Source organism: Sus scrofa, chromosome 13 (assembly GCF_054392235.1).
Source record: "Sus scrofa isolate SSC_HxYL_T2T_F1_AM1 chromosome 13, Sscrofa_HxYL_maternal_Yorkshire_Landrace_v2.0, whole genome shotgun sequence".
Classification (NCBI taxonomy): domain Eukaryota; kingdom Metazoa; phylum Chordata; class Mammalia; order Artiodactyla; family Suidae; genus Sus; species Sus scrofa.
In genome coordinates this window covers 86,211,509-86,239,447 of record NC_139395.1, presented here as the reverse complement: position 1 = coordinate 86,239,447, position 27,939 = coordinate 86,211,509, and the positions used below count along the sequence as shown (strand labels likewise).

General features: G+C 41.1%; 1 protein-coding gene across 30 annotated transcripts in view; it reads left to right on the top strand.

The window, feature by feature from the left end:
• Positions 1-27,939, top strand: part of CFAP92 (cilia and flagella associated protein 92 (putative)) — a 141,059-nt gene that overhangs the window by 110,499 nt on the left and 2,621 nt on the right. For 13 of the 30 annotated variants that reach the window (XM_084989583.1, XM_084989580.1, XM_084989593.1 and 10 more), the window contains 5 exons: positions 2,449-2,643; positions 4,409-4,703; positions 26,340-26,504; positions 27,040-27,243; positions 27,315-27,465. In XM_084989583.1, coding sequence (XP_084845709.1) covers positions 2,449-2,643; positions 4,409-4,703; positions 26,340-26,504; positions 27,040-27,243; positions 27,315-27,465 — 1,010 coding nt within the window. Of the gene's footprint in view, positions 1-2,448; positions 2,644-4,375; positions 4,704-26,339; positions 26,505-27,039; positions 27,244-27,314; positions 27,804-27,939 lie in introns of those variants that run through there. The other 17 variants (XM_084989589.1, XM_084989594.1, XM_084989588.1 and 14 more) reach the window with 8 other exon arrangements.

Here is a 27,939-nt window from a genome sequence, read left to right as displayed (position 1 = left end):
AGACTTACTAATGATGGCCATTCTAACTACTGTGAGTTGGTATCTCATTGTAGTTTTGATTTGCATTTCTCTAATAATCAGTGATGTTGAGCATTTTTTCATGTACTTTTTGGCCATCTGTACATCTTCTTTGGAGAAATGTCTATTCAGGTCTTTTGCCGATTTTTCCATTGGGTTGTTGTTTTTTTGCTGTTGAATTGTATGAATTGTTTGTATATTTTGGAGATTAAGCCCTTGTCGGTTGCATCATTTACAACTATTTTCTCCCATTCCATAAGTTGTCTTTTTGGTGTTTTTGTTTTGTTTTGTTTTTTATAGTTTCCTTTGCTGTGCAAAATCCTGTAAGTTTCATTAAGTACCTTTTTTTTTTTTTTTTTTAAATTTCTATTGCCTTGGGAGACTGACCTGCAAACATTTGGATGGTTGATGTTGGAGAATGTTTTGCCTATGTTCTTTTCTAGGAATTGATGGTGTCTTGTCTTATGTTTAAGTTTTTAAGCCATTTTGAGTTTATTTTTGTGCATGGTGTTTAGGTGTGTTCTAGGTTCATTGGTTTATATGCAGCTGTCCAGTTTTCCCAGCACCACTTACTGAAGAGAGTGATGGAGAGCTGTCCATTTTATATTCTTGCCTCCTTTGTCAACAATTAATTGACCATGGGTGTCTGGGCTTATTTCTGGGTTCTCTATTCTGTTCCATTGGTCTGTATGTCTGTTTTTGTACCAGTACCACACTGTCCTGATTACTGTAGCTTTGTAAAATTCTCTGAAGACTGGGAGAGTTATGCCTCCTGCTTGTCCCCCCACCCCAAGACTGCTTTGGGAATTCTGTGTCTTTTATAATTCCATATAAATTTTTGGATTGTTTGTTCTAGTTCTGTGAAAAATGTCATGGGTAATTTGATAGGGACCATGTTAAATCTGAAGATTGTTTTGGATGGTATAGCTATTTTAACAATATTCTTCCAATCCAGGAGCATGGATATTTTTCCATTACTTAGAATTCTCTTTAATTTCCTTGATAAGTGTTTTAGAGTGCTCAATGTGTAAGTCTTTCATCTCCTTCATCAGGTTTATTCCCAGGTATTTAATTTTTTTGGTGTGATTTTAAAAAATAATGGGGTTTTTACACATTCCCTGTCTGATACTCATTTTATATATGTGTGTATATATGTATATATGTGTGTATATATATAATTTAATATATAATTATAAAAATTATAAATTATATAAAATTATATATTATAAAAATTATAATTACATATATAATTTTTTTGCTGTACCCATGGCATATGGAAGTTCCCAGGCCAGGGACTGACTCTGAGCCACAGCTGTGACCTACACCACAGCTGTGGCAATGCTAGGTCCTTGATTGGGGATCAAACCTGAGCTGCCACAGAGACACTGCCAAATCTAAACCCACTGCACCACAGTGAGATCTCCATGTTTTATATTTTTGATATCACATTTTACATCTTTTTACCTTTAGGATCTTTTAACTAGTTATTTTAATTTTAGTCATTTTTATTACTTTTGTCTTTTAACCTTCATATTAGGTTTATAAGTGATTAATTCACTGCTTTTACTATATTTTTACCTTTGTTATATTTTCGTATTTTTTATATTAGTAGTTGGCATCATTTCTTTTCAAATTAAAGAAATTTCTTAAACATTTTTGTGAGAGTGGTTTAGTGGGGATGAACTCTGTTAGTTTTTCTTATCTGGAAAACTCTTTATCTCTTCTTCAATTCTGAATGATAACTCTGCCAGGTAGAGTATTCTTTGTTGGAAGACTTTGTCTTTTGACACTCTGAATACACAGTGCCACTTCCTTCTGGCCTGAAAAGCGTCTCCTGAAAAAATCTGCTGACAGTCTTATGGGAGTTACCTTGTGCATAACAAGTTGTTTTTCTCTTCCTGCTTTTGAGCTTCTCTCCTTGTCCTTAACCTTTGACATTTTAATTATAATGTGTCTTGTTGTGGGTCTCTGGTTCATCTTATCTGGAATTCCACTTTGATGTGGCTCTTTTCTCTTTTGCCTTTGTGAAAGGGTCATTCAGCTAGTTTTTAGTGTTTTGTTTTGTTTTCCTAGAGGAAATTGTTGCATATGTAGCTGTAGATCTATGTCCCATGAGAGGAGGTAAGTTCAGAATATTCCTACATCACCCTCTTGAACTGGAACATAGGTTGAGTTTTTATTTGTTTCCTTTTGCCTATGGATATCTAATTTCTCCAGCACCGTTTGTTGAGCAAGACTGGTTTCACCGTTTTCACTGCCAATGTCCCTTTCAAGAGCCCAGGTTTTGAATGACTGTCTACCAGGAGGCATTTACTACTAATTCATTCCCTTGGTTTGCATGTTTTTAAACAAGTAAACGATCCCAACAAAGCAGAACTGCCGATTCCTGGTGGGTAGAACTGCCAGCAACACGGCCGGCCTCTCTTACAGGGTCCCCCAGGCGGAGCAGGGCGGGTACAAGGTGCTCTACAACTCAGAGCTGCGCTTCCGTAGCCGCCTCTATGCGGACCTGGAGACTGTCCTGTACCACGTGCGCCTGTTCCAGCCACTGGCACAGCTGGTGAAGCACACAGTGCTCTATGTGCGCAACACAGTGCCGCAGCCTGTCTTCCAGGCACTGAACAGGTATTCCCGAGATGCCCCTGGCCCATTGCTCCCTCAGCCTCTTGTGCTCTGCCAAGGGAGCTGTAGGAGCATCCTGGCGAAAGAAGACAGCTTACCAGAACCAGGCACACAGTCTTCCCTGTCCTGGGGAATGTTCTAGAATAGCCTGAGGAATGAAAGTTGGGGGAGCCAAGAGGCTGGAACCACAGGATCCCCCAGCCAACACCAGCTTTCTTTCCCAACTGAAGCCTCCCTTTCCTGTCTGCTTCTTCCCTAACCTCCCCCACCCCACCTCATTCCTCTGGAAGCCATTCTCCAGAGCCCTGGATCTTTCAGGATTTGATACTTTCACCTGCACGCATACTTTTGGTGACCTCCCTGGCCCTTGTGAGGCTGTACCCACCCTGGGCATCTGTGCTGCTAAGGAGGGGGGTGGGAATTGAGCATTGCTTTTGCTTGCTGGAAGCCACCACCTGGGTGTGTGGGACCCCACCACCTAGCCTGCTGTGGGAGGAGGGCTGAGGGGCAGAGACTGACCAAGGGCAGTAGGGTCCCAGGGCCATGGCCAGGCTGGCAGCTCAGGTGGTGGCTGGTTCTTTCAGGAAGTCAGGAAAGGGTGACATTGAGAATGGAAGACAAACACTGTCAGGTGGGCAATCTGCTCATTGCAGGTCAGGGGCAGGAGGTACCTTTATATTGTACAAATGTACAGCTCTTTATATTTTTAGAGCCAGCAACAGATGAGGCCGAGATCCCCCCCCCCCCACACACACACTTGCTGAATGTACTTATAAAGGAGATGGAGGGCAGGGTCGGGGGAGAGAAGGAGCAAAAAAGAGAAGCAGATATAGAAAAGGAGAACTCTGGGCAGAACAGCTTCCTCCCCAACCTCATCTCTGAGGGAGGGCCTGGCACCTGTAGATTGGGTCACCCCAAAACAGTGGCCGATAGGAAGCTCATGCTGGGGAGGGGCTGGAGCATTTGGGTGTCCAGAGCCTCTGGTCTACGCCAGGAGGCTGGCCGTGGGGAGCCTGGCGGGTGATAGGAAGTAGGGAGGGTTCCACTGGGAAGAGGGTGGGGGGCAAGTACTCACTGCACCCTAAGAAGTTTCCCCTCTGGGGAGTCTCCGCTCTATTCCGGTCTGAGTGGTCAGGTTGGGAAAGAGAAACGCAGAAAGACCAGGTGGTGGGTCAGAGAGCCCAGCTAGGGGGAGGCAGAGCCCACCAGGCATCAGCCTCACACCAGACCTCAGGAGCCATGAATAACAGCTCCTGACCTGTGTTCTCCAGAGCATCCATGCAGATCAGTGCTGCTGCTTGCTTGCTGGGACCCTGCGAAGGCAGTGAGGGCTCCCCACTCACCTTGGCGGGGGTGACCACTCCATCCTTGCGCTTCGCTGAGCTATGAGACTCGGTGTCTGGAGCCTGTCCCCTGGGCAAGAAGGAGTACTGAGTGCCCCCGTCCCCACCCCCCGACAGCCAGCCTGTTGAGGCTGCTTCCCAGTGGGCTGTGGGTTGGTGAGAAGTAAGGAATAAGGCCACAGGAACTGAAAAGTTATCAGGGGAAGAACATGGGAAGCCTCTAACTGCTGGGGGATGAGAGGGGAGAGGGAAGGAGGGCTTCCTCACCGTGGGCTCAGCAGGTGGAATGGAAGCTCCTGGTGCAGGGGTTGTGTGACCCAGGACCAGCTCATCACCCTCTCTGTGCTTCGTTTCCTCTGGTAAAATGGGGACCGTCGGACCTATCCTGCAAGGTAGAAGGCTGAGTGGGGCCCTTCTGCGTCCAGGATCTACTGCATCTGCCAGTACAGCGCCAGGCTCAGGGATGTGGTCACTGGAGACCTGCTGCCCTCCTCAGCCATGATCAAGGAGTTGAGCCAGGAGTTTGGGATACCCATTTCCCAGGAAGATCTCACAGAGGGGAAACTGCTGGCCGTGTCCCCACCTCCTGCTCCCAACCTTGACTTCTGGAGCCGGAAATCCACCCTCACCTCTGAGATCCAGGTGCACCAGGAGAAGTACCTGCAGTGGCGGAACACCATGATCCTGAAGAGCAAAGAGCAGAAGCGCAGCCTGATCCAGGTGGGCGTTCTCTCCCCATGGGACCTGGGCTGTTCTGTCGCTTGCTGGGAGATACAGCACAGGTGGTGGATTCCTGAGCAGAGCATCTCCTCTGGCCTGAGTGTGTTCTGCCAAGGGGCCCCACGTTGGGTGGGAAGGAGGTGCCCAGTCCAGGGCACAACCAGGTTGGAAGCTTTCACCCCCAACCCTGGTGTACCTTGTCCTTCCTGAAAAGGAATACTCTTAGGTGTATTTCCTTTTATTTGGCCCCTGAGTTCATCTTAGAGAAAAAAACTGTGTGTGTGTGTGTGTGTGTGTGAGAGAGAGAGAGAGAGAGAGAGAGAGAGAGAGAGACAGAAGTATCTTGCTTAAACTGCAAAGGTCATGGATATTATATGATGTCCAAGCAACACAGGAGATAAATTAACCTGGGTGAGAAAATCTGAGTAGAGATGAAGAGAACAGGAGACCGAGAAGCTGGTGAGGTAATGGGAGGCCAAGTGCCTATGGCTTAAATGTCCAAGGGCCTCCCTCAGCCCACACCAACCAAAAAGACTGAAAAAAAAACCATCTGCGTTGTGACTTGAACTCATAGGCCTGTAGTCTATGTGGGTAAAGCCTCTGTCCCTCCCTCTCACCTCAATCTCTTGTTTTAAAAAGGTTTTATTTTTATTTGTTTATTTATTTTTTGCTTTTTAGGGGCATACCTGTGGCATATGGAAGTTCCCAGGCTAGGGGGTCTAATCGAAGCTACAGCTGCCGGCCTACACCACAGCCACAGCAACGCCAGATCCAAGCCACATCTTGCAACCTACACCACAGCTCATGGCAACACCGGATCCTTAACCCACTGAGCAAGGCCAGGGATCAAACCCACAACCTCATGATTTCTAGTCAGATTTGTTTCCGGTGCGCCACTCCATGAAGTCTCAGAGGTTTGTTTGTTTTTTCCCCCCACTATTTTATTTATTTATTTACTTATTTATTTATTGTCTTTGCTAGGGCTGCACTCGAGGCATATGGAGGTTCCCAGGCTAGGGGTCTAATTGGAGCTGTAGCCACCGGCCTACACCACAGCCACAGCAACACAGGATCCCAGCCGAGTTTGCGTCCTACACCACAGCTCATGGCAACACCAGATCCTTAACCCAATAAGCAAGGCCAGGGATCGAACCCGCAACCTCATCGTTCCTAGTCAGATTCGTTAACCACTGAGCCATGATGGGAACTCCTCAGAGGTTTTAATATGTGTGCATTCTTTGTGAAAACCAATAAGGAGGCTGTTTTTCAATCTATTTTTTCTGTTTCCTAATTCATTAACTTTACTTTGTTTTTCATGATACTTTAAAACTTTTTTTTTTTGGTCTTTTTGCCTTTTCTAGGGCTGCTCCTGCGGCATATGGAGGTTCCCAGGTTAGGGGTCGAATCGGAGCTGTAGCTGCCAGCCTACGCCAGCCAGAGCCACAGCAACGCAGCATCTGAACCGAGTCTGAGACCTACACCACAGCTCACGGCAACGCCGGGTCCTTAACCCACTGAGCAAGGGCAGGGATCGAACCCTCAAGCTCATGGTTCCTAGGCGGATTCGTTAACCACTGCGCCACGACGGGAACTCCCTAAAACATTTTCTCTTTTTTTTTGCTTGTTGGCTATTTCATTCATTTAAATTCATCTCTCTCTTTTTTTTTTTTTTAAACTGTACTGGAGTAGAAGTGGTATACAGTGTTTGTTGGTTTCAGGTGTACAGCAGGGTGAAACAGTCATGGCATGTATGTACCAATCCCAACCTCCCAGTCCATGCTTCCCCGAAGTGTGTTTCCCCTTTCATAACTGTAAGTTTGGTTTCTTTATCTTATCTTTTTTTTTTTTTTAGGGCCGCACTTAGGGCATATGGAAGTTCCCAGCCATAGAAATGCAGGATCCTAGCCAAGTCTGCAACCCATATCACAGCTCACAGCAATGGCAGATCCCCTACCCACTGAGGAAGACCAGGAATCAAACCCGCAACTTCATGGATACTTGTCGTATTCATTTTTGCTGTGCCACAGCAGGAACTCCTATGTTTGGTTTCAAAATCTTTGAGTCTGTTTCTGTTTGTGAATAAGTTCTTTTTGTATCATTTTTATTAGATTCTACATATTAGTGAACTCATGTGATATCTGTCTTTCTCTGTCTGACTTACTTCACTTAGTATGATAATATCTAGGTCCCTCCATGTTGCTGCAAATGGCATTATTTCATTATTTTTTATGGCTGAGTAGTATTCCATTGTATACATGTACCATGTCTTTATCCACCCTGCTGTTGATAGACATTTAGGTTGTTTCCACATCTTGGCTATTGTGAATAGTGCTGCAATGAACATAGGCATGCATGTATCTTTTCAAATTATAGTTTTGTCCAGATAGATGCCCAGGAGTAGGATTGCTGGATCATATGCTAATCCTGTATTTAGTTTTTAAAAACTAAATATAGTTTTTCCATAATGCTTTCCAGAATGATTGTACCAACCTACATTCCCCCCAGCAGTGTAGGAGGGTTCCTTTTCCCCATGCCCTCTCCAGCATTTATTGTTTGTAGGCTTTTTAACAGTGGCCTTTCTGACCGGTGTGAGATGATATCTAATTGTAGTTTTGATTTGCATTGCTCTAATAATTAGTGATGTTGAGCATCTCTTCATTTTTTTTTTTTCGCCGTCTGTATTTCTTTGGAGAAATGTCTATTTAGATCTTCTGACCATTTTTTTTGTTTGGGTTGTTGGGTTTTTTTGATATAAAGGTGTATGAGATGTTTGTATATTTTGGAGTGTAATCCCTTGTCAGTCTCTTTGCATAAATTCTTTCTTTTTGGGTTTCCCTGTGGTATATGGAGTTCCCAGGCCAGGGATCATTTGCAAGCTGCACTTACAACTTATGCCGCAGCTGCAGCAACGCTGGATCCTTTAACCTACTGTGCTGGACCAGGGATTGAACCTTTATCCTGGCGTTTCAAAGATGCTCTTGATGGACCATGGCAGGATCTCCCTAAATTCTTTTCTTGTTTAAAAAGAAAAGCTCTGAATCCTCCTTTGGACGTATTCTGTGAAGTGTTGTATGTGCTGTGTATTCTTGTTGTTTTGCCTTAAGTTTCTTATAAGTTACAAAACAAGACCTAGGTCCATACCTATAAAAAGTCAGACAATACAGAGCATATTAGCAGACTGTCCTTACCCCTTTATCGCCCCTCAGTGCACTTACGTATACACACATATGTGCATGAATTTATTATAGTCACTTATGGATTAGCACTATTTTATTAATGCCATTTAACAATGGGCCTTGAAGATTTTATAATAAGATAACTGTACAGAATTTTATGTGATTTAGTATGCCCCATCTCCTATTTTTTTGGCTGTGACCACAGCATGTGGAAGTTCGTGGGCCAAGGATAGAACCCATGCCATAGCAGCACCCTGAGCTGCTGCAGTGACAACACCAGATCCTTAACTTACTGTGTTACAAGAGTACTCCTCTTATATTTTGTAGAAATCCTTGGAAATACTGTTAGAGATTTTTAAGAAATTATGTTTTTGTCGTCTTAGGAATTGCTACTTCAGCTTTAGATATCTTACACACATTAAAATCAATAATCAAAACCCAACCATTATTTTTTTCTATGTTTATATTGTTACTAAAGTGTAATTAACATTAATATACAGGAATTCCCATTGTGGCTTAGCAGGTTAAGAACCTGATTAGTATCCTTAAGGATGCAGGTTTGATCCCTGGCCTCACTCAGTGGGTTAAGGATCCGGTGTTGCTATGAGCTGTGGTGTAGGTCACAGACATGACTTGGATCTGGCGCAGCAGGTGCAGCCTTAAAAAGCAAAAACAAAACAAAACAAAACCCCACATCAATATCCATGAAACCCACTCATTTTAGGTATATGTAAGTCATATCAGCGATATTTTAATAAATTTATGGAGTTGCACAACCATGTGATCCAGTGTTAGTACATTTCCATCATCACATGAAGAAGTTTCCTTATGCTTATTTGCAGTCAGTCCCTGCTTCCACTCCCAGCCCCAGGTAGCCACTGATATGCTTTCTGCCTCTTACAGATTTGTGTTTCCTGGACATTTCATGTAAATGGAATCATGCAATATGTGACTTTTCATGTCTGGCTTCTTTCATTAAGCCCGTTTCTGAGGTCCATCCATGTTGCAGAATATATCAAAAGTTTGTTCCTTTTTAAACTGCTGAGTACTAGCATGTCGATTTGAGCGTACCACATTTTATTTATCCATTCAACACTTGATGGAAATTGTGTTGCTCCTGGTTTGGCAACGAATGAATGAATGACTATTGCCCCTGTGAACATGTGCATACAGATCATGGGTGGAAATGTTTTCATTTCCATTGGGTAGAAACCCAGAAGTAGAATTACTGGGTGGTTTGGTAAGTTTATGTTTGACATTGTAAGAAATTTTCAAGCAGTTTTACAGTGTAGTAGCACAATTTTACACCACCAAAAGCAGTGCACAAGGGTTCCACTTACTCCATATCCTCACAAACACTTGTTACTCTCATTATTTTTTGTTATAGCCATTCTAGTGTTTGTGTAGTGGTAACTTAGTGTGGTTTTATGTGCATTGTGTAATCAGTAATGGTGTTGGATGTGCTTTTAATGTGCTTATTAGCAATTCATCTTCTTTGATGAAATATCTATTCATATCTTTAACCCATTTTAAAATCAGATTGTCTTATTGGATCGTAAGTGTTCTTTATATATTTTGATACAATTGCTTAGTCAGAAATATGATTTGTAAATATTTCCACAGTATCTTTGTCTTATATTTTTATCTTCTTAAATCATACAAGGAAAAGTTCTTGTAGTATAAAAGTTTTTAATTTTGATGAATCCCAATTTATCAATTTTTTCTTTTTCAGTCATGCTTTTGGTGTCATAGGTAAGAAGTCTGCCTAACCTAAGATCACACAAGGCATTTTTCCTATGCCTTATTTTAGGAGATTTATATTTTTAGCATACATTTATGTCTATGAATTTGACCAAGTTTTTTTTTTGTGTTTATGATGTAAAGGGGTCTAAATTCATCATTGTACATATGGATATCCAATTTTCTAGCACCGCTTCTCAAAAAGACTAGCTCTTCCCCCACTGAATTGCCTTGGCAATTCAAGAATCAATTGACCATAAGTTTAATTCTGGGTTGTTATGTTCCATCAATTTATATGCCTATCCTTATACCAGGCCCACATTATTTTGATTACTGTAACTTTATGGTCACTTTTGAGATTGGATTGTGTTAAGTCCTTTAAGTTCTTTTTTTTTTTTTTTTTTTTTTTTTTTTTTGGCTGCACCCATGGCATATGGAGGTTCCCCGGCCAGGGACTGAATCCAAGCCACAGCTGCCTTTGCCATAGTTGCAGCAACACCGGATCCTTTAACCCACCATGCTGGGCCAGGGATCAAACTCACGCCTCCACAGTGACCCGAGCAACAGCTGTCAGATTTTTAACCCACTGCACCACAGTGAGAACTTCTGCTTTTCAAAATTGTATTTTTGGTCGTACACATTTCTGTATAAAGTTTAGGATCAGCGTGCCAAAAAAGCCTGTGGAGGTTTTCATGAAGGTTGTTATTGAATCTATAGATCAATCTGGGGAGAATTGACATCTTCACAGTTTGGAAGTTGCTAATTTATAAACAAGAAAGGTCTCTGTTTTTATTAATTCTCCTTAAATTTCTCTCAGTAATCTCTGTAGTTGTCACTGTACAAATCTTACACTTTTGTGAAATGAATGCTATTATGAATTGAATTATTTTGTTCAATTTTTGGGTTCCTCATTGCCATAATACAGAGATACAGTGGCTTTTTATGTATTGCTCTTATGTCCTGCACGTTTTGAAACTGGGTCACCTCCCTCTTCCTCTCCAGTCTGGATACCTCCCTTCCTGTATATTAGTCTGCTCAGGTTTCCACATTGAAATAGCGTGGGCTGGTGTCTTAAACATCAGCACTCAATTTTCTCACATGCGGGAGGCTGTGATGCCCAAGATCAAGGTGCTAGGAAGAGTCAGTTTCCTTCTGAGGCCTCTCCTCTTCGCTTGTAGCTGGCCACCAGCTCGAGGTGTGTCACGCAGCCTTTTCTCTGTGAGCAGGTGTGTGAGAGTGAGAGGGACAGCTCTCGGTACCTCTTCTCATGGGACATTAATCCTGTTAGATGTGGGCCCCCACCCTCATGACCTCATTTAACCTTATCACCTCCTCACACCAAATACAGCCACACTGGGGGTAGGAATGGAACATACAAGTTTAGGGGACGCATAGACATTACAGTCCGTAAGTCTCCCACCCCTCCTCCCCTTTGCACAACCTCCAGCCTCTAGGACAAAGCACGCTGTGGAACAGGAGTGCAGAGACGTGCTTGCCTGGTTCCTGATCTAGGGGGCGCACTCAGTGTTCTGCCATGTTCTCCCAGGCTGGATACAGGCTTGGGGGAGCGGAGCTTCATCAGGTTGAGGAAGTTCCCTTGTGGTCTTTGTTTTTCTCAGGAATAAATGTTGGGTTCTGTCCATTGCTTTTTTTCTGCATGTGTTGAGGTGCTTCTTGAGCTTTACTAATATGGCATATTGTTACTCGATGTTTAGATTTAAAACAGCCTTGTATTCCTGGGATAAACCCCACTTGGTTGGTCAGGGTGGATAATCTCTTTGTGTTGCTGGATTTGGTTTGCTAATATTTTGTGTTTTTCTTATGATATCTTTGTCTGCCTTTAGTGTCAGGGTAATACTGGCCCTGGAAAATGAATTGGGAAGTGTTCCCTCCTCTTTTATTTTCTGGAAATTTGTGAAAAGGTTGGTTTGCCTTCTTTCAGTGCTTGGTAGAACTAACCAGTGAAGTCATCTAAACCTGAGCTTGTCTTGGGAAAATTTTTAAATTTTATTGTATTTTTTGTTTGTTTGTTTGCTTTTTTTTTTCTTTTAAAGCCGTACTAGCTGTATGCGGAGGTTCCCAGGCTAGGGGTTGAATCGAAGCTACAGCTGCCAGCTTCTGCCACAGCCACAGCAATGCAGAATGCAAGCTGAGTCTGTGACCCTCATGGCAACATCAGATCCTTAACCCATTGATCAAGGCCAGGGATTGAACCTACAACCTCATGGTTCCTAGTCAGATTCGTTTCTGCTGCGCCACGAAGGGAACTCTGGGAAAAATTTCAAATTACTGTTTCATCTCTCGCTTATTATAAGTTTATTCAGATATTTGTATCTTCCTAAGACAGGTTTGGTAATTTGCATCTTTCTAGGTATTTTTCTCTTTCATTTCATCTAGTCTTTTTGGCATATAGTTATTCATATAGTTTTCAAGAGAATACTCCTTTAATCCTTTAAATTTTGGTAAATCAGTGGGATATCTCCTCATTTCTGATCTTACTGATTTGTGTCTTTTTTTTTGTTGTTCATTCTAGCTAAGTTTTGTCAATATTGCTTTTTTCAAAGAACCAGTTTCGGAGTTCATTTTTTTCCTTTGCTTTTCTACTTTCTAGTTAATCTATTTCTGCTCTAAACTGTATTATAACTCTCTTCCTTCTGCTACTTTGGATTTAATTTGTATCTCTAGTTCTTGAGAAAAGTTAATTTTTTTATTTATCTTCTTTCATATATGTATTTCAGCTACGAAATTTCCCCTAAATACTACTTTAGCTGCAACCCATAAATTTGGAAAGTTGAATATCCATTTTTCATTTACCACAAAATACTTTATAATTCCTATTGTGGTATTTGGAATTGTGTTGCTTAATATTCAAATATTTGGAGATTTATCAGATGTCTTTCTGTTGATAATTTTTAATTAAATTTTGTTGTGACTGGAGAAGTATTTTGCATGATTTCTGTCCTATGAATGTATTGCATTTTGTTTCATGGCCTAGCATATGTTCTGCCCTCGGGCCTGAAAGGAGTATGTATTCCTTTGATGTTGAGAGGACTGTCATATAAGAGGCAGTCCCCATTAGTGGTTGAACTTTCTATTTCTTCAAGGCTGTCATTTTTATCTTATTGTATTTGGTACGTCTGTGTTTATAATTATGAAGGCTTCCTGATGAATCAACCCTTTAATCATTGCAGAATACCCCTCTTTGCTTCTAGTAACGTTTCTTGTCTTAAAGACCAATCTGTCTTATGTTAATGTTCCCGCCGCAGCTCTTGTCTGTGTTTTTCATTTTCCCCCACCCTTTTACTTTGAAAGTGTTTGTGTCTTTGATTCTAAAGTGTATCCTAGAGTTCCCATTGCTGCTCAGCAGAAACGAACTCGACTAGTATCCATGAGGACGTGGGTTCTATCCCTGGTCTCACATAGTGGGTTAAGGATCTGGCATTGCTGTGAGCTGTGGTGTATGTCGCAGACATGGCTTGGATCCCCTGTTGCTGTGGCTGTGGTGTAGGCTGGTGGCTGTGGCTCCATTTTAGACCCCCTAGCCTGGGAACTTCCATATGCCATAGGTGTGGTCCTAAAAAAATAAATATATAAAAATAAAGTGTGTCCTTTGGAGAGCATATAGTTGAATCCTTTCTTTTATTTTTAAATGCATTCCGACACTTTCTGCTTTTTGATTGTTATGTATACAATAATTATTGATATGGTAGGAATCATGTCTCCTAGGTTTTTTCTGTATATATCATGTTGATTTTGTTCTTCTGTTGCTCCTTGACTGCCTCCTTTTGTGTTGAGCAGATATTTTTAGTGTACAGTTTTAATATTTTTATTGGTTTTTGTCTTTAAAAAAGTTATTTCTGGAGTTCCTGTTGTGGCGCAGTGGTTAACGAATCCGACTAGGAACCATGAGGTTGCGGGTTCGGTCCCTGCCCTTGCTCAGTGGGTTAACGATCCGGTGTTGCCGTGAGCTGTGGTGTAGGTTGCAGACGCGGCTCGGATCCCGCGTTGCTGTGGCTCTGGCCTAGGCCGGTGGCTACAGCTCCGATTCGACCCCTAGCCTGGGAACCTCCATGTGCCGCGGGAGCGGCCCAAGAAATAGCAAAAAGGCAAAAAAATAATAATAATAAAAATAAAAAAATAAAAACAAAAAAGTTATTTCTTGGTTTCTCTAGGTTTTTTTTTTCTGTAATGTGCTTCTTAATTTACCATAACCTACTTAAGATTATTACTGACTTAATTTGGGTAAAGTAGAAACTGTTCTATAATATAGAACATTTCCATTTTCTTCCCCTCCTTTGTGCTATTATTATCATACTAAATCTATATATGCAATAACCCCCAAAATATAATGCTACAATTAATTTATGCAGTCATATCTTTAAAAGTAGAGAAAGGAAAAATATATTTATATTTTATTTTATATTTACCCACATATTTATCTTTTTCAGTGAGATTTCATTCTGTAGATTCTAGTTACCATCTGGTGTCTTTTTGCCAGATTTTAAAGGCCCTCCTTTAGTATACCTAGTAAGGCAGCTCACTGCCAATAAGTCTTGTCTTTATCAGAGAATATCTCTTTTGAAATGATTTTTATTTTTTCCATTATAGTCGGTTTACGGTGTTCTGTCAGTTTTATACTGTCAGAGATATCTTTATTTCACCTTCATTTTTGAAGGGTGTTTTGCTTAATACAGACTCTTTGGTTTACACTTTTATTTTCCTTTCACCACTTAGAAAATACCATTACACCAGCTTTTGGTCTCTATTGAATCTGACAAGTATTTAGCCATTCATCGTATTTTTGTTCCCCTGTACACAGTGGGCTTTTTTCCTTGCTATTCCTGAGATTTGCTACTTCCAAGGTTTTCTTATTATCTTTTTCTTTCAACTGTTTGATATGCCCAGATGTGGATTTCTTTATATTTATCCAACTTGGGATTCACTGAGCTTCCTAGATCAGTAGGTTAACATTCTGGGTCACCATTTCTTCAAATTCTTTTTTTTCTGTTCCTCCTTCTCTCTTCCCCCTCTCCTATTTCATGTGTGTTGTTTCACTGGATGATGTCCTACATGTTTTTGGCCATGCCCATGACATGTGGAAGTCCCTGGGCCAGGGATCAAACCCACACCATAGCCAATAGTGCCAGATTCTTAACTTCTAGGCCACTAGGGAACTCCTGAGGTTTTTTAAAAAATTTGTTTCTTCAGATTGGGTAACTTCTGTTGACCTATTTTCAATTCCAATTCTTTGTTGGCTCAAATCTGCTATTGAGTCCCTCTCGTGAATTTTGCATTTCAGTTACTGTATGTTCTAACTCCGGAATTTTCATTTATCTCTTAAAAATAATCTCTTTACTAATATTGTCTATTTATTTAATCATTGTATACTTTCCTTGAAGTTTTAGAATAATTTCTTTTAGTTTTTTTTCATAATAGCTTCTTTGACATCTTTGGTTACTAAGCCAACCTGCTGGACATGATTACTGCAGGTTGGCTTAGTAACCAAAGATTGATTGTCTACATTTTCCTATTTCTTTTCACACTCCCTATTTTTTATTCAAAAGTTGGTCATCTAAAATACCTTGCAACAACTTTGGATTCTGACTTTCTCCCCCTGGTGGGGAGGGGTGGTTATTGTTTACTGCGTAACTTGCCTGTACTTAATCTGTCTCTTCATGGGGGTGTGGCTGGTGATAGCTCTGCTGGATTTTAGATGGTTTTTATTTATTTATTTTTGGTCATGCCCACAACATGCAGAAGTTCTGGGGCCAGGGATCGAACCCCGCCACAGCAGTGACCTGAACTGCAGCAGTGACAATGCCTGATCCTTAACCTGCTGAAGAACCAGGACACTCCAAGTTGTTTTTATTTTTAAGCCTGCCTTCCTTGAGGTCAGCGCTAGGTCTGCCTCACTTAGTGATCAGACAGCTGGTCAGAAGTCATGCTCAGACACCTTGAGCCAGGCAGGTTCCAGCCTTTACCATTGGATCTTCTTGGGTGTGGGAGGGCATGCTCAGTCTGCTGCAGCTTGTACTTGCCTTTACGGCTCCTCTGCACGTGAAGGCAGCCTGTCTGCCAGGGAGCTGTGAGGAGCTTATCAAGGTCCTCCAAGGCCATCTGATATCCTGTATCTTCCTGTTAAATTCTGATTACTCTGCTGGCTTGTTGCTTGCCCCATCTAGGATTGCAACCTCTGTCCCACTGAGCACTGGTCCTCCCCTGTCCTTTTGCTTCTGAGAGGGCCATTGTTGCTTACAGTGGCTACACTCATGGGGTTCTTCAAGCTCTACCCCAACTCAAGTGAGCCTGTAATCAAGTATGCATCTCTGATTTTCATGACTTGCTCACATAAAAGAACAATGCTCTGACCACAGAGGTGGCAGGAATGAAACCAACTCCTACTGTTCAGTACAATTTTTTTTTCTTTTTTGCCTGCATCTGCAGCATATGGAAGTTCCCGGGCCTGGGTTCAAATATGAGCCACAGCTGTGACAACACCAGATCTTTAACCCACTGTGCCCAGGTGGGGATCCAACCCAAACCACCACAGATCCTTAACTCCCTGTGCCACAGTGGGAACTCCCAATTTTATGAATGAATGTTTCTGTTCTATGCCTTTGGACAGTTTCAAGTGGTTGCTTTTGACAGTTCTGTTGTTTCATCCTTGCTCTTTGAGGGAAGGACCGTACTCCCTACTCCACTGGACTACAAGTCCTATTGTCCTCCTGCCTAATTGTAACTTTCACTTATTTTTGTGTTTGCTACTATTTCTTGGGTCTATTCTACTTCATCATTTGTTATATATTTTTTTCCTTTTAGAAAGTGTTTGTGGACAATAAACTCAGAGTTTGCAGAGCCAAGGTCTTCATTCTGTCTTTGCACTTGACTAGCAGCTGAGCTGTTTTGAGGATTATAGAATCAAATCCCCATTCCCCCCACCACCTCCCAAACCCATTGCTTTCTAGAATCAGGAGTCTCAGGTAAGTCTGATGCCTATCTGATTAGTTTTCCTTTTTAGCTAAACTGTGATACCCTCTAGTCTCTAAAACTCTCTTGACCCCAGGTTCATATGTACCTGTGCAAGTGGGGACTAACTTAAAGGGCCTTCAACTACAATGTTTTCCTCTTAATTTCTACCTTTTTGTTTTTTTGTTTTTGTTTTTTTTTTTTTGGTATTGAATTCCACTTTATCTTGCATTTCACTGATGTGATCTTTCATTTTGACCATTGTTAGTCACAACTGTTAATAGTTTAGAATTCTAAATAACATCATTTATTATTTTCAAGGATTTCTCATTATTCCCTGTGCTATTGTCGCAAATGATAGTTTTGTTAATATTATTAAGATACATGTAAGTGTGTACTATCAAAAATAACAAAACCAATATATCTTGACCCACTCTCCAACTTAAAAAATTAAACATTATCGATATTTCGGTAGTTTCCCATGTGCCATTTCCCACTCTTACCTCTTAGCCATAAAAAATCACTATTCCAAATTTTATTTATTTTTCTCTATAGTTTTACTGCATATGTATATAATCTTGTGTGGTTTTCATTTCTGCTAAGTGTTAATGACATCCAACCATGTTTATGTAGGAATATATATATCTATGAGCATTTGTATTGTTATTTTGTTTTGCTATTTTAAACGATGTGATTGTAAACATGTTAACATATCTTTTCATTTAAAACATGCAACATTTTTTCATAATATGCACACCTAGGATTAGGATTGTTGAGTAGTACTTCCAGTTGTCTGGATAATACTTTATAGTCAGATTTAAACCATTGCTAATCTAATGTGTAATAGTGTCTCAAGAAGGTTTTAATTTGCATTCCACTGTTTACTAGTGAAGTTGAATATATTTTTATAAACTTGATATCTTCTTTTATACAAACTCTTTCCTTTGGATTTTAGGTCTTGTTTTAATGTTCTTTTTTTTTTTTTTTTTTTGCCTTTTTGCCTTTTTGCCTTTTTGCCTTTTTGCCTTTTCTAGGGCCGCTCCTGCAGCATATGGAGGTTCCCAGGCTAGGGGTCGAATCAGAGCTGTAGCCACCGGCCTATGCCAGAGCCACAGCAACGCGGGATCCGAGCCGCGTCTGCAACCTACACCACAGCTCACGGCAATGCGGGATCCTTAACCCACTGAGCAAGGCCAGGGACCGAACCCGCAACCTCATGGTTCCTAGTTGGATTCATTTCTGCTGTGCCATGAAGGGAACTCCTGTTTTAATGTTCTTAATGCTATGCTAATGGTATTTATATATGGCATAAGTATCTTCTGGTGTCTGTCTTTTCACTCTCCTAATGCTGTCTTTTAATTGACTATAAGTTACTTTACATTTTGTAAATTTTCCATTTCTTCCCTTATGACTTAAATCTTTTACCTTAAGAAATCTTCTCCTGCCCTAGTGTCATAAAATTATTCTCTTTTTTCCTTCAAGATTTAACTTTTTGTTCATCTCGTTTAAATCTTTAGTCCATATGGAGTTTTTTTTTGTTTTGTTTTGTTTTGTTTTTTTTTTGTATGAGGGCAGGAATTTCATTCCATTTCCTTCATATCATCAGTGGTACCCACACTGTGTGAAGAAGTCCATCCCTTCCTCAGTGATATGCACCGCCCAGTCTGTCAGATCAAGTAGAGTTGCTGTTTAGGCATGAATCTGTTTCTAGGTAACAGAGATATTTGTTGAAATTGCATTTATGAGTGAAATATTCTCTTCAAAGAACTAATGTTCTTTGTTGCCTTGATTTCTGTTGTACCTTCACTTTCTCTTTCATTGATTTCTGCTCTTATTACTTTCCTTTTTTAAAAAAAAACTATAGGAGTTCCCGTCGTGGCACAGTGGTTAACGAATCCGACTAGGAACCATGAGGCTGCGGGTTCGGTCCCTGCCCTTGCTCAGTGGGTTAATGATCCGGCGTTGCTGTGAGCTGTGGTGTAGGTTGCAGATGCGGCTCGGATCCCGCGTTGCTGTGGCTCTGGCATGGGCCAGTGGCTACAGCTCCGATTCGACCCCTAGCCTGGGAGCCTCCATATGCCGCGGGAGTGGCCCAAAGAAATAGCAAAAAGACAAAAAAAACAAAAAACAAACAAACTATAGATTTAATTTTTATTTTTTAAAATGCTTTTAAGCTTTTGTATAGTTGATTTACAATGTTGTGTTAAGGTACGGTGTAGAGCAAAGTGATTCATTTATATACACACACACATATATGTATGTGTATATACTTTTTCATTATAGGTTATTGGAAGATAGAGTATAATTTCCTTTGCTAGATAGAACTTTGTTATTTATTTCATATAAAGTAGTATATATCTGCTAATCATAAGCTAATTTATCCCTCCCCCACTTAATGCCTTTGGTGGCCATAAATTTGTGTCTGTGAATCTGTTTTGTAAATAAGTTCATTGGTATCATATTTTAGGTTCTATATATAAGTGATATCATGTATTTGTCATCTTACTTCACTTACTATGATAATCTCTAGGTCCATGTTGCTGAAAATGGCATTATTTCATTTTTTATGGCTGAGCAATATTCCATTGTATATATATATGTGCCATATCTTCTTATCCACTCCTCTGTTGATGGACACAGGTTGCTTCCATGTCTTGGCTATTGTAAATAGTGCTTCTATGAACCTTGGAGTATATGTATGTTTTTGAATAAGAGTTTTCTCTGGATATATGCTCAGTAGTGGCACTGCTTTGTCATATGGTAGTCCTATTTTTATTTTTTTGAGGAACCCCCATACTGTTTTCCATAGTAGCACCAATTTACATTCCCACCTAGGATAAGAGGGCTCCCTCTTCTCCACACGCTCTCCAGCATTTATTGTAGATTTTTTTATGGTGGCCATTCTGTCTGGTGTAAGGCGATACCTTACTGTAGTTTTGATTTGAATTTCTCTAATGATTAGCATGTTGAACATTTTTTCATGTGTTATTTGGGCATCTGTATGTCCTCTTTGGTAAAATTTCTATTTAGGTCTTCTGCTTGTCTTTCAATTGGTTTTTTCTTTTTTGTAGGGCTGAACCAGTGGCATATGGAGGTTTCCAAGCTAGGGGTTGAATTGAAGCTGTAGCTGCTGGCCTACACCACAGTCACAGCAATGTGGGATCTGAGCTATGTCTGCAACCTACACCACAGCTCATGGCAATGCCAGATCCTTAACCCACTGAGCAAGGCCAGAGATCAAACCTGCATCCTCATGGATGCTAATCAGATTCGTTAACTCCTGAGCCATGACAGAAACTCCTGTTTTTCAATTGGGTTGTTTGTTTTTTCTGTTGTTGAAATGTGTGAGTTGTTCATATATTTTGAAAATTAAACTCTTGTCAGTCATCTCATTTGTAAACATTTTATCCCAGTCCATAGGTGGTCTTTTTGTTTGTGGTTTCCTTTGCCACGTAAAAGATTACAAGTTTGATTAGGTCCCATTTGTTCATTTTTGCTTTTATTTCTATTGCTTTGGGAGACTGACCTAAGAAAATACGGCTACAATTTATCAGAGAATGTTTTGCCTATATTCTCTTCTAGGAGTTTTGTGGTACCATGTCTTATGTTTAAGTCTTTAAGCCATTTTGAGTTTATTTTTGTGCATGATGTGAAAATGTGTTCTAATCATTGATTTACATATAGCTGTCCAGCTTTCCCAGCACCACGTACAATAGAGACTTTTTCTCATTTTGTATCCTTGCCTCCTTTCTCAAAACTAGGCGTGTGGGTTTACTTCTAGGCTCTCTATCCTGTTCCATTTATCTATATTTCTGTTTTGTGTCAATATTATGCTGTTCTGAGTAGTTTTGTAGTATTGTCTGAAGTCTGGGACGGTTATGCCTCCTGCTTTGATCTTGTCCCTCAGGAAAAGATCCATATAAATTTTATGATTCCATATAAATTTTAGGATTTTTTGTTCTGTGAAAAATGTCATGAGATATCTGATAGGGATTGCATTAAATCTGTAGTTGCTTTGGGTAGTAAGGCCGTTTTAACAGTATTAATTCTTCCAATCTAAGTTGTTCTTTCTCTAACTTCTTCAGATGTTTAGATAACTGATTTTTAGGTATTTACCATCTTATATTCATTTTGGTTGTCAATATCCCATGGGTATTAAGTGTATCTTCCAAGTTTTCAAACATTGTATGTTCATGATGACTCATTTAAAAATATTTTTCTCATTTTTAAAAGTTTTATTGAGGTATCATTGATTTTACAGTGTTGTAACAATGATTTTTAATTTCCACTTTTTTGATCCATGGATATTTAATATTGTTTAATTTCCAGGTACTTTCAGGTTTTTTTTTTTTTTTTTTTTTTGTCTTTTGTCCTTTTAGGGCCGCACTCGCGGCATATGGAGGTTCCCAGGCTAGGGGTCTAATGGGAGCTACAGCCACAGCCACGCCAGATCTGAGCTGCATCTGCGACCTATACCACAGCTCATAGCAGCGCTGGATCCTTAACCCAATGAGCAAGGCCAGGGATTGAACTTCAAACCTCATGGTTCCTAGTTGGATTCATTTCCACAGCGCCACAACAGGAACTCCACTTTCAGATTTCTTATTCATCCATACCTTTAGTTCTTAAGTTCTTCCTTAATGCAGTTGTTATCAGAGAATAGATTCTGTATAATTTCTATCCTTTGTTGAGATTTGCCTTAGGGTCAGGGTGTGTCAATTCTGATAAGTGTTTCAGTGTTCCTGAAAACACATGTATCCTGTAGTTACTGGTAGTGTTCTATATCCACTATGCCAATTTTTTCCCCAAATCTGTATCCTTATCTTTAAATCCTGTTTGTCTTTCTTTTATCAGTTATTAGAAAAAGTCTGGCAAAACCTCAAAGTAGGATTATAGATTTATTTCTTTCTCCTCTTATGTGCCTGCTTTTGCTTTGTATGTGTCAAGGTTATGCTTTAGATATATACAAATTTAGGACTATTTTATCTTATTGATTTGATCTTTTTATCTCTGGTAGTACTTTGTAGGTGTAAACATTAAAGTTAGTAAAATGCACAAATTTTAAGTGTACAGCCTTATTCCTCTTTATGTATGTACCTAGGAAACCATTACTTAAACCAAGATGCAGAACATTTCTGTCACTCCATAATCATGTCCCTTCCCAGTTAATTAACCCCTGTCCTCAGTTCTATCACCTTATCATAGTTCTGCTTGTTGTTGAACTTCATTTAATGGAACCATAGAGCATGTATCTTTGCATTGGCTTTTTTTACTGCACATATGTATTTTGAAAGATTTATATTATTACCTACATATTTATTGCTAAGCAGTTTTCCATTGTGTATAGGTTTATCTACTCTCAAATGGATTTACATTAGTGTTGTTGTATCCAGGAGGTACTTTCTTGGGGGGGGGGGCGGTAATTGTGAATAAAACAGCTATGAACGTTTTTGTACAGACCTTCATTTTTGGACCTGTAACTTTGTTCCTCTTGGGCATATACCTGGGAGTGAATTACTGGGCGAAAAGGTAAGCATTAACTTTTAACTGCTACGTTTCCAAAGTAGCTGTACCATTTTAAACTCCTACCAGCAAATACACGTGGGTTCTGTTCGTGCTGCAGCCTTGCAAACACTTGGATTTACCAGTCTTTAAAAATCTTAGCCACTCAGGTGAGAGGTACTGGTGTTGTATTTTGGTTTTAATGTGCTTTTCCCTGGTGAATTGTAATGTTGAGCAGCTGACATTTTGGCTATTTGGATATCTCCTTTTGTGAAGTCCCTGTTCAAATGTATATTCCCCCCCCCATTTTAAAGGAAATTGTGTTTTTCCCACTCCTATTTTGTTTTTTTAAAAATCCAGATGAAGTTGGTGTCAGTTACATGTATTACAAATATTTTTTTTCCAGTCTGTGGCTTTCATTTTCATTGCTTTAGTGTTGTATTTTGACAATGAGTGTTTAATGTATTTCAATTCATCATTTTTCTCTGGTGAGATTTCTCCTGGTAGAATGCTAGGTTGGCAGTTATTTTAACTCTTTAAAGATGTCATTCTATTGTCTTCCGATTTCCATTGTTTTCCTCCATTGTTGAAGTCAGCTGTCTTATTCTTGCTCTTTTGAAGATAATGTGCTTCCTCTGGCCGCTGTTGAAATATTTCTTTTTCTTTGGCTTTCAGCAATTTTACTATGATGTTCCTACGCTTTTTTCATTGTATTTGTCTTGATATGGGTTTGCAGAGCTTGCTGTTGAATCTATGACTTAGGTTTTAAAAATCTTCGGTCAGTGTTACTCTTGGGATATTATGCCTTCTCATATTCTAGCCACTTTTCTCTCTGGAATTCTAATGACAGGTTAGATATTTTCACCATAATCTATATCTTATACTACCTATGTATCTCACACTTTTACTTTTCTATCCTTTTCTTTCTGTGCTTCAGTCTGAATATTTTCAACACTCTATATTCTGCTCATTAATCTTTTCTTCTGCTGTATGTCCAGTTTCCTGTTAACCCACCCAATGAATTATAATTTTAACAATTATTATTTCTATTCTAGGAGTTCATTTGACTTTTCTATAGATTCCAGATATTTGGTTAAATCCTCAACCTTTTCATTTATATTCCTAATAACATAATCATAATTATTTAATATCCTTGTCTGATAGTTCTAGAATCTGAATTCCTTTGTTCTCATTTGCCTGCCTTTTCTCCTGGTTTTCATCACTTGATCCTGTTTCCTGGCATGTCCTAATTTTTTGTGTTTTTTTAGCTGAGCTGGAACTGACATATAATACTACATTGGTATCAAGGGTACCTCATTTGATATTTGTATATAATACAAAGTGATCACCTCAGTAAGTCGACTTAACATCCATCACATTGTTACACTTTTTACTTGATCTTTTAGGATGTATTCTCCTAGAAACTTTCAAATAAGCAAGGGTATTAACTGTAGTCACCACTGCTGTACATTACATTGCATGACTAATTTTATAATTGGAAGTCTGCCTTTGAACCTCTTTCACCTATTTGCTCACCTGCCTGCAAACACCACTCTTCTTTCTCTGTATCTATGAGTTTGTTGGGTGTTTGTTTTGGGGTTTCAGGGTTATGGTGGAGGGGCTTGTTTTTTAGATTCCACTACTGAGATCTTATGGTTGTGCCTATTTCACTTAACATAATTCTCCCTTTAATGTCAACCTATGTCCCTTTATCTAAAGCAGTTTTTCATATACAGCTTTTTGTTAGTTTTACCAAAAAAAAAAAAAAAAATCCAACCTGAGACTCTTTAGTTGGCAAGATTAACCCATTTACTGTTACTGCTGTTAACATTAGGCTTTTTTGGCTACTTCTTTCTTTTAAACTACACCTTTCCTGCTTTCTTTGTATAGATCAGATTTTCTTCTGCTGATTAAAAAAAAAGTTTGGGAGTTCCCGTTGTGGCACAGTGGTTAATGAATCTGACTAGGAACCATGAGGTTGTAGGTTCATTCGATCCCTGGCCTTGCTCAGTGGGTTAAGGATCCGACGTTGCCATGAGCTGTGGTGTAGGTCACAGAGGCGGCTCGAATCCTGAGTTGCTGTGGCTCTGGCGTAGGCCGGAGGCTACAGCTCCAATTCAGCCTCTAGCCTGGGAACCTCCATATGCTGCAGGAGCAGCCCTAGAAAAGGCAAAAGGACAAAAAAAAATAAAAAATAAAATAAAAATAAATAAAAAAATTAAAAGTTATAAATTTTCTCTTTATTTCAGGGTTATCTGAAAGACCATATTCACTTTTATTCCTACTGAATTCTGGAACTTGTTTTATAATAATTTACTTTATAAACATATATAGCACACTTAGAATCCTTTTACTGTCTCTTTGGTACACTACTCACCATCCATTTTGGAAAAAATTCTCTAGAACTGCATTTCTAAAAGGTTATCATATTTTACTTTCTCTGGTCCTTTTTAAACAAAACTTTACTAGGACACTGAACATACCTTGCTAACTTTGCCCAAATACTCCCGGGTTTTCTCCATTTTGAAATTTCTTCTGAGCACATTCCCAAAGGAAGGTATTTGTGTAAAACCTCTTAAGGTAAACCTGAGAGTATGCCCTCACAATTAAATGGACATTTGGGCTGGATATAAAATTCTGGGTTCTTTATCTTCTCATTTACCGTACTGCTATCGTGGAATCTGACATTAACCTGTTACATTTTCTTTCCAAGTGGCCTACTCTTCTTCTCTGGAAGTTTTCAGGATTTGCCCTTAAGTTTCATTAATAGGGTGTCCAAGCTTGGAATTTTCCTTATCTATTCAGACACTCATTATTTCTTCAAACTTTCCTATTCTCACCTTCTGCCTTCTTTTGGAACTTCTATTTTTTGGATGTCACTGCTTCCTTTTCCATCCCCTAATTCAGGTTTTCTAATTTTATCTTGGTATTCAGAGCTGCTTTCTGGGAGCATGTCAAGCTGATTTCCCAGTTCCCTAATTCATTCTACAGCTCTATCACCTATCCTTTAAGAATGGTGATCATATATATCTTATATCTTTGTCCCATCCCTTCCAGTAGTTTGGCTTCACTTGTGAACTTTTAATTGGACATACTAGTTACTGAGCTGTGAGTCCGATTCCCCAGCAGATCTCAGTCCTACATCAGCAGAAAATACGCGGTATCCTGAACAACTGTTGACTGTTCTTTGTTTTCATTTTACTGAGGAACTCTTTTGGTCAGAACTTCAACCTTAAAGCCTCAGGGATAAGCAGCACAGGAGGACACTGTCTCCCTGGGTTATAATTCACCAGCTCTGAGTTTGGAAGGAGCAGGGGACTTATACTTTCATTAATGGCAGAGCAGCCCTTCCACTGGAGACAACTAGGAACGCTGGACAAAATATTAAGCATTCTGATGAAGTTACATGTGGGCCCCAACAGACCCGAGCCTGGATAGCCCCTCATTCCAAGGCCCTTGGGCTGTCTCTACCTCCAGCCTCTCTTGCTCCAACCAGAGGGTCCTGTTACCTAAATAGTTGTTCCTCCCCTGTGTATGAATCACAGGTTTACGTAAGCCTTCTCTTGATTACTCTGTACTTTTAGAATTCTCCAAATATTCTGAAGTCAAGATGCTGGGCTTGGCCTAAAGACAAGGAATCAAGAGCATCTTGAGCTAGGTGTTTTTGCTTTAATGCAAAAAAATTGTTATTTTGCAAATGAAGGGCAAGCTACAGTGCATGGTATGTAACAATTTATGAGATGTGGCAGTTCTTGCTCTTTCTGTCCTTTTTTGGTCCCAGCCACCTTTCCCTGCACCTTTGTTTCATCTTGTCTCTTCCCTCATTGCTGTTTTCATTCACAAAGGAAACCAACAGTCCATTTTTAGGCTCTGGAGAGAAGGGGTAACTCTATGAACTCAGCACTGAAAGGTGACCATGGTCCAGGACGGCAGTCCTTACTGCTTCAGTTCACGCATGTGCCACAAAAGCTTCAGCATCTCCCACCTCTGACCACCCGAGCCACAAACTCCACCTGCCAGGTGTTGTGTTCCATTTACAGTGTGCCTAGGCAAGCCTCCAGTTTCTGGTCCTCTGAACTCCGCTGTGGATAGTGAGGAATGGTCTTGAGGGTCCTTTGGCAGGGTTCCGTGATGCTCTCAAGAACTGACACCTGTACTGCAGCCACATCCAGGAGATCATCTTGTTGGAATATGCACTGGCAATTGGTGGTGAGTGGGCCTCATATGGGTAATGGCTGGTGTCTTTCTCCAGAAAAACATCACAGGGGCCTACCAGGTCATCAAGAAGCCCCCCAAATCAGTGGTGAAGGTGATTAGGATCACAGCCCCTGCCAAAGATGCTGTCTATAACTACAGCATCCAAACCCTGAATTCTGCAGAGCTTGCCAAGAAGGAGCTGTACCGAGAGATGGGCAAGGTAAGGCCCAGGATGGGGAGCAGCCAAGCGCCTGCACTCCCAGCAGGAGGATGGGGGATCCAGCCAGCTCCTTTCTCTCTGTCCATGCTGCCTGGATGTCAGCAGCGGTCTCCAGTGTGTGTGGGGGGCGGGGGGCGGGGAGCAGACTGGGTTTCAGAGACTGTGAGACAGGCATCTTGTTGCCACCAAACATGAACCCTCTATACCCCAAGGTGATTCCCAGAGGTCCTCAGTGCCTGCCCAGGTGTGTGTGGCTGCACTCTGCAGGTTTCTGGCCTCTCGGCAGCCGTTTGTCACTTGTGAAGTGCTGCTGAATCAGGAGAGAAAGGCTGTGTTTAGGCTTCCAGCATTGGCCACTTCAGAAAAGGGCTTCTGTCAAAGTGGACAGTGGCGTGACCCTGACAAGGCTGCTACACATTAATGGTCATGCATCCTGCATTAGGTACTGTCATCAGGCCCCTGGAGACCTGAGGTCAGTCAGCCCTATCCAGGTCTGCTGCCCGCCTGTCCACACTGAGTCTTCCCTCGTTTCCAGGAGCCGAGGAAGAGATTTACATACTCCCAGAACTACCTCTCAGCCATGGTGGAGCCTCAGGATACAGAGGAAGAGAAGAGAAAAGCCATGAGGAAATCCCGCCAGGCCTGGCTCACACCGAATGGATTCCAAGTGGTGGGTCTTCACAGCATGGAATGGACCCCTCACCTGGGGCTGCTGCCGCCCATTGATGCCACCACAGAGGTTAGTGGAAGGGGCGGGGGCTCAGTGGGGTCCCCAGGGGCCGCCTCCTCACCCACTGCTCCCTGACATAGGAGTGGAGGGAAAAGGCACTGTTTGCTAATGTGCTGGAGCCAGTGCTGCATCGAGAGAGGTGGTGCTGGGACCGCCGCCACCAGGACTTCGACCTGTACACACAGCCACCACCTTTCCTGGAGCTGCCCCCACCTCCGAAGCCCAGAACAGGTAACAACAGCCTCTGTGAAGCTGGCCTCCTGGTGCCATGGGCAGGCAGCAGCTGTGTGCTCTGCCGTGGACACTCACCCTCCATGCTGGAAATAAAGGTTCACATAGAACGCTGCGCTGGGACTCTAGCTGCAACTGGATTAGGCATGTGCCATGTGACAGCAGGCAGGTCCCCTTGCAGCTCCAGGCCAGTCTCTTAGCTCTAAAGGGAGGTGTTGGAAGGGAGTCTGAGGGCTGAGTTTCTACTGTGCTGCCCACAACCAGCCTCTGGAGGCCTGACCAACAGCCAGGGATTGAGGCTCTGGGCTTCAGTGGTCCATCCAGCTTGAGACGCTGCAAGCTATCCCTCTGTGTTGGGAGGAGTCTGGCCTCTGAGTCCTATTCATCCTTCTGTTTATGAGGAGGGAACCACAAAATCATTTGTAGGTTGATAGAGAAATTGGAGCCAGAACCTTTGTTTGGGGAGAGAAATTG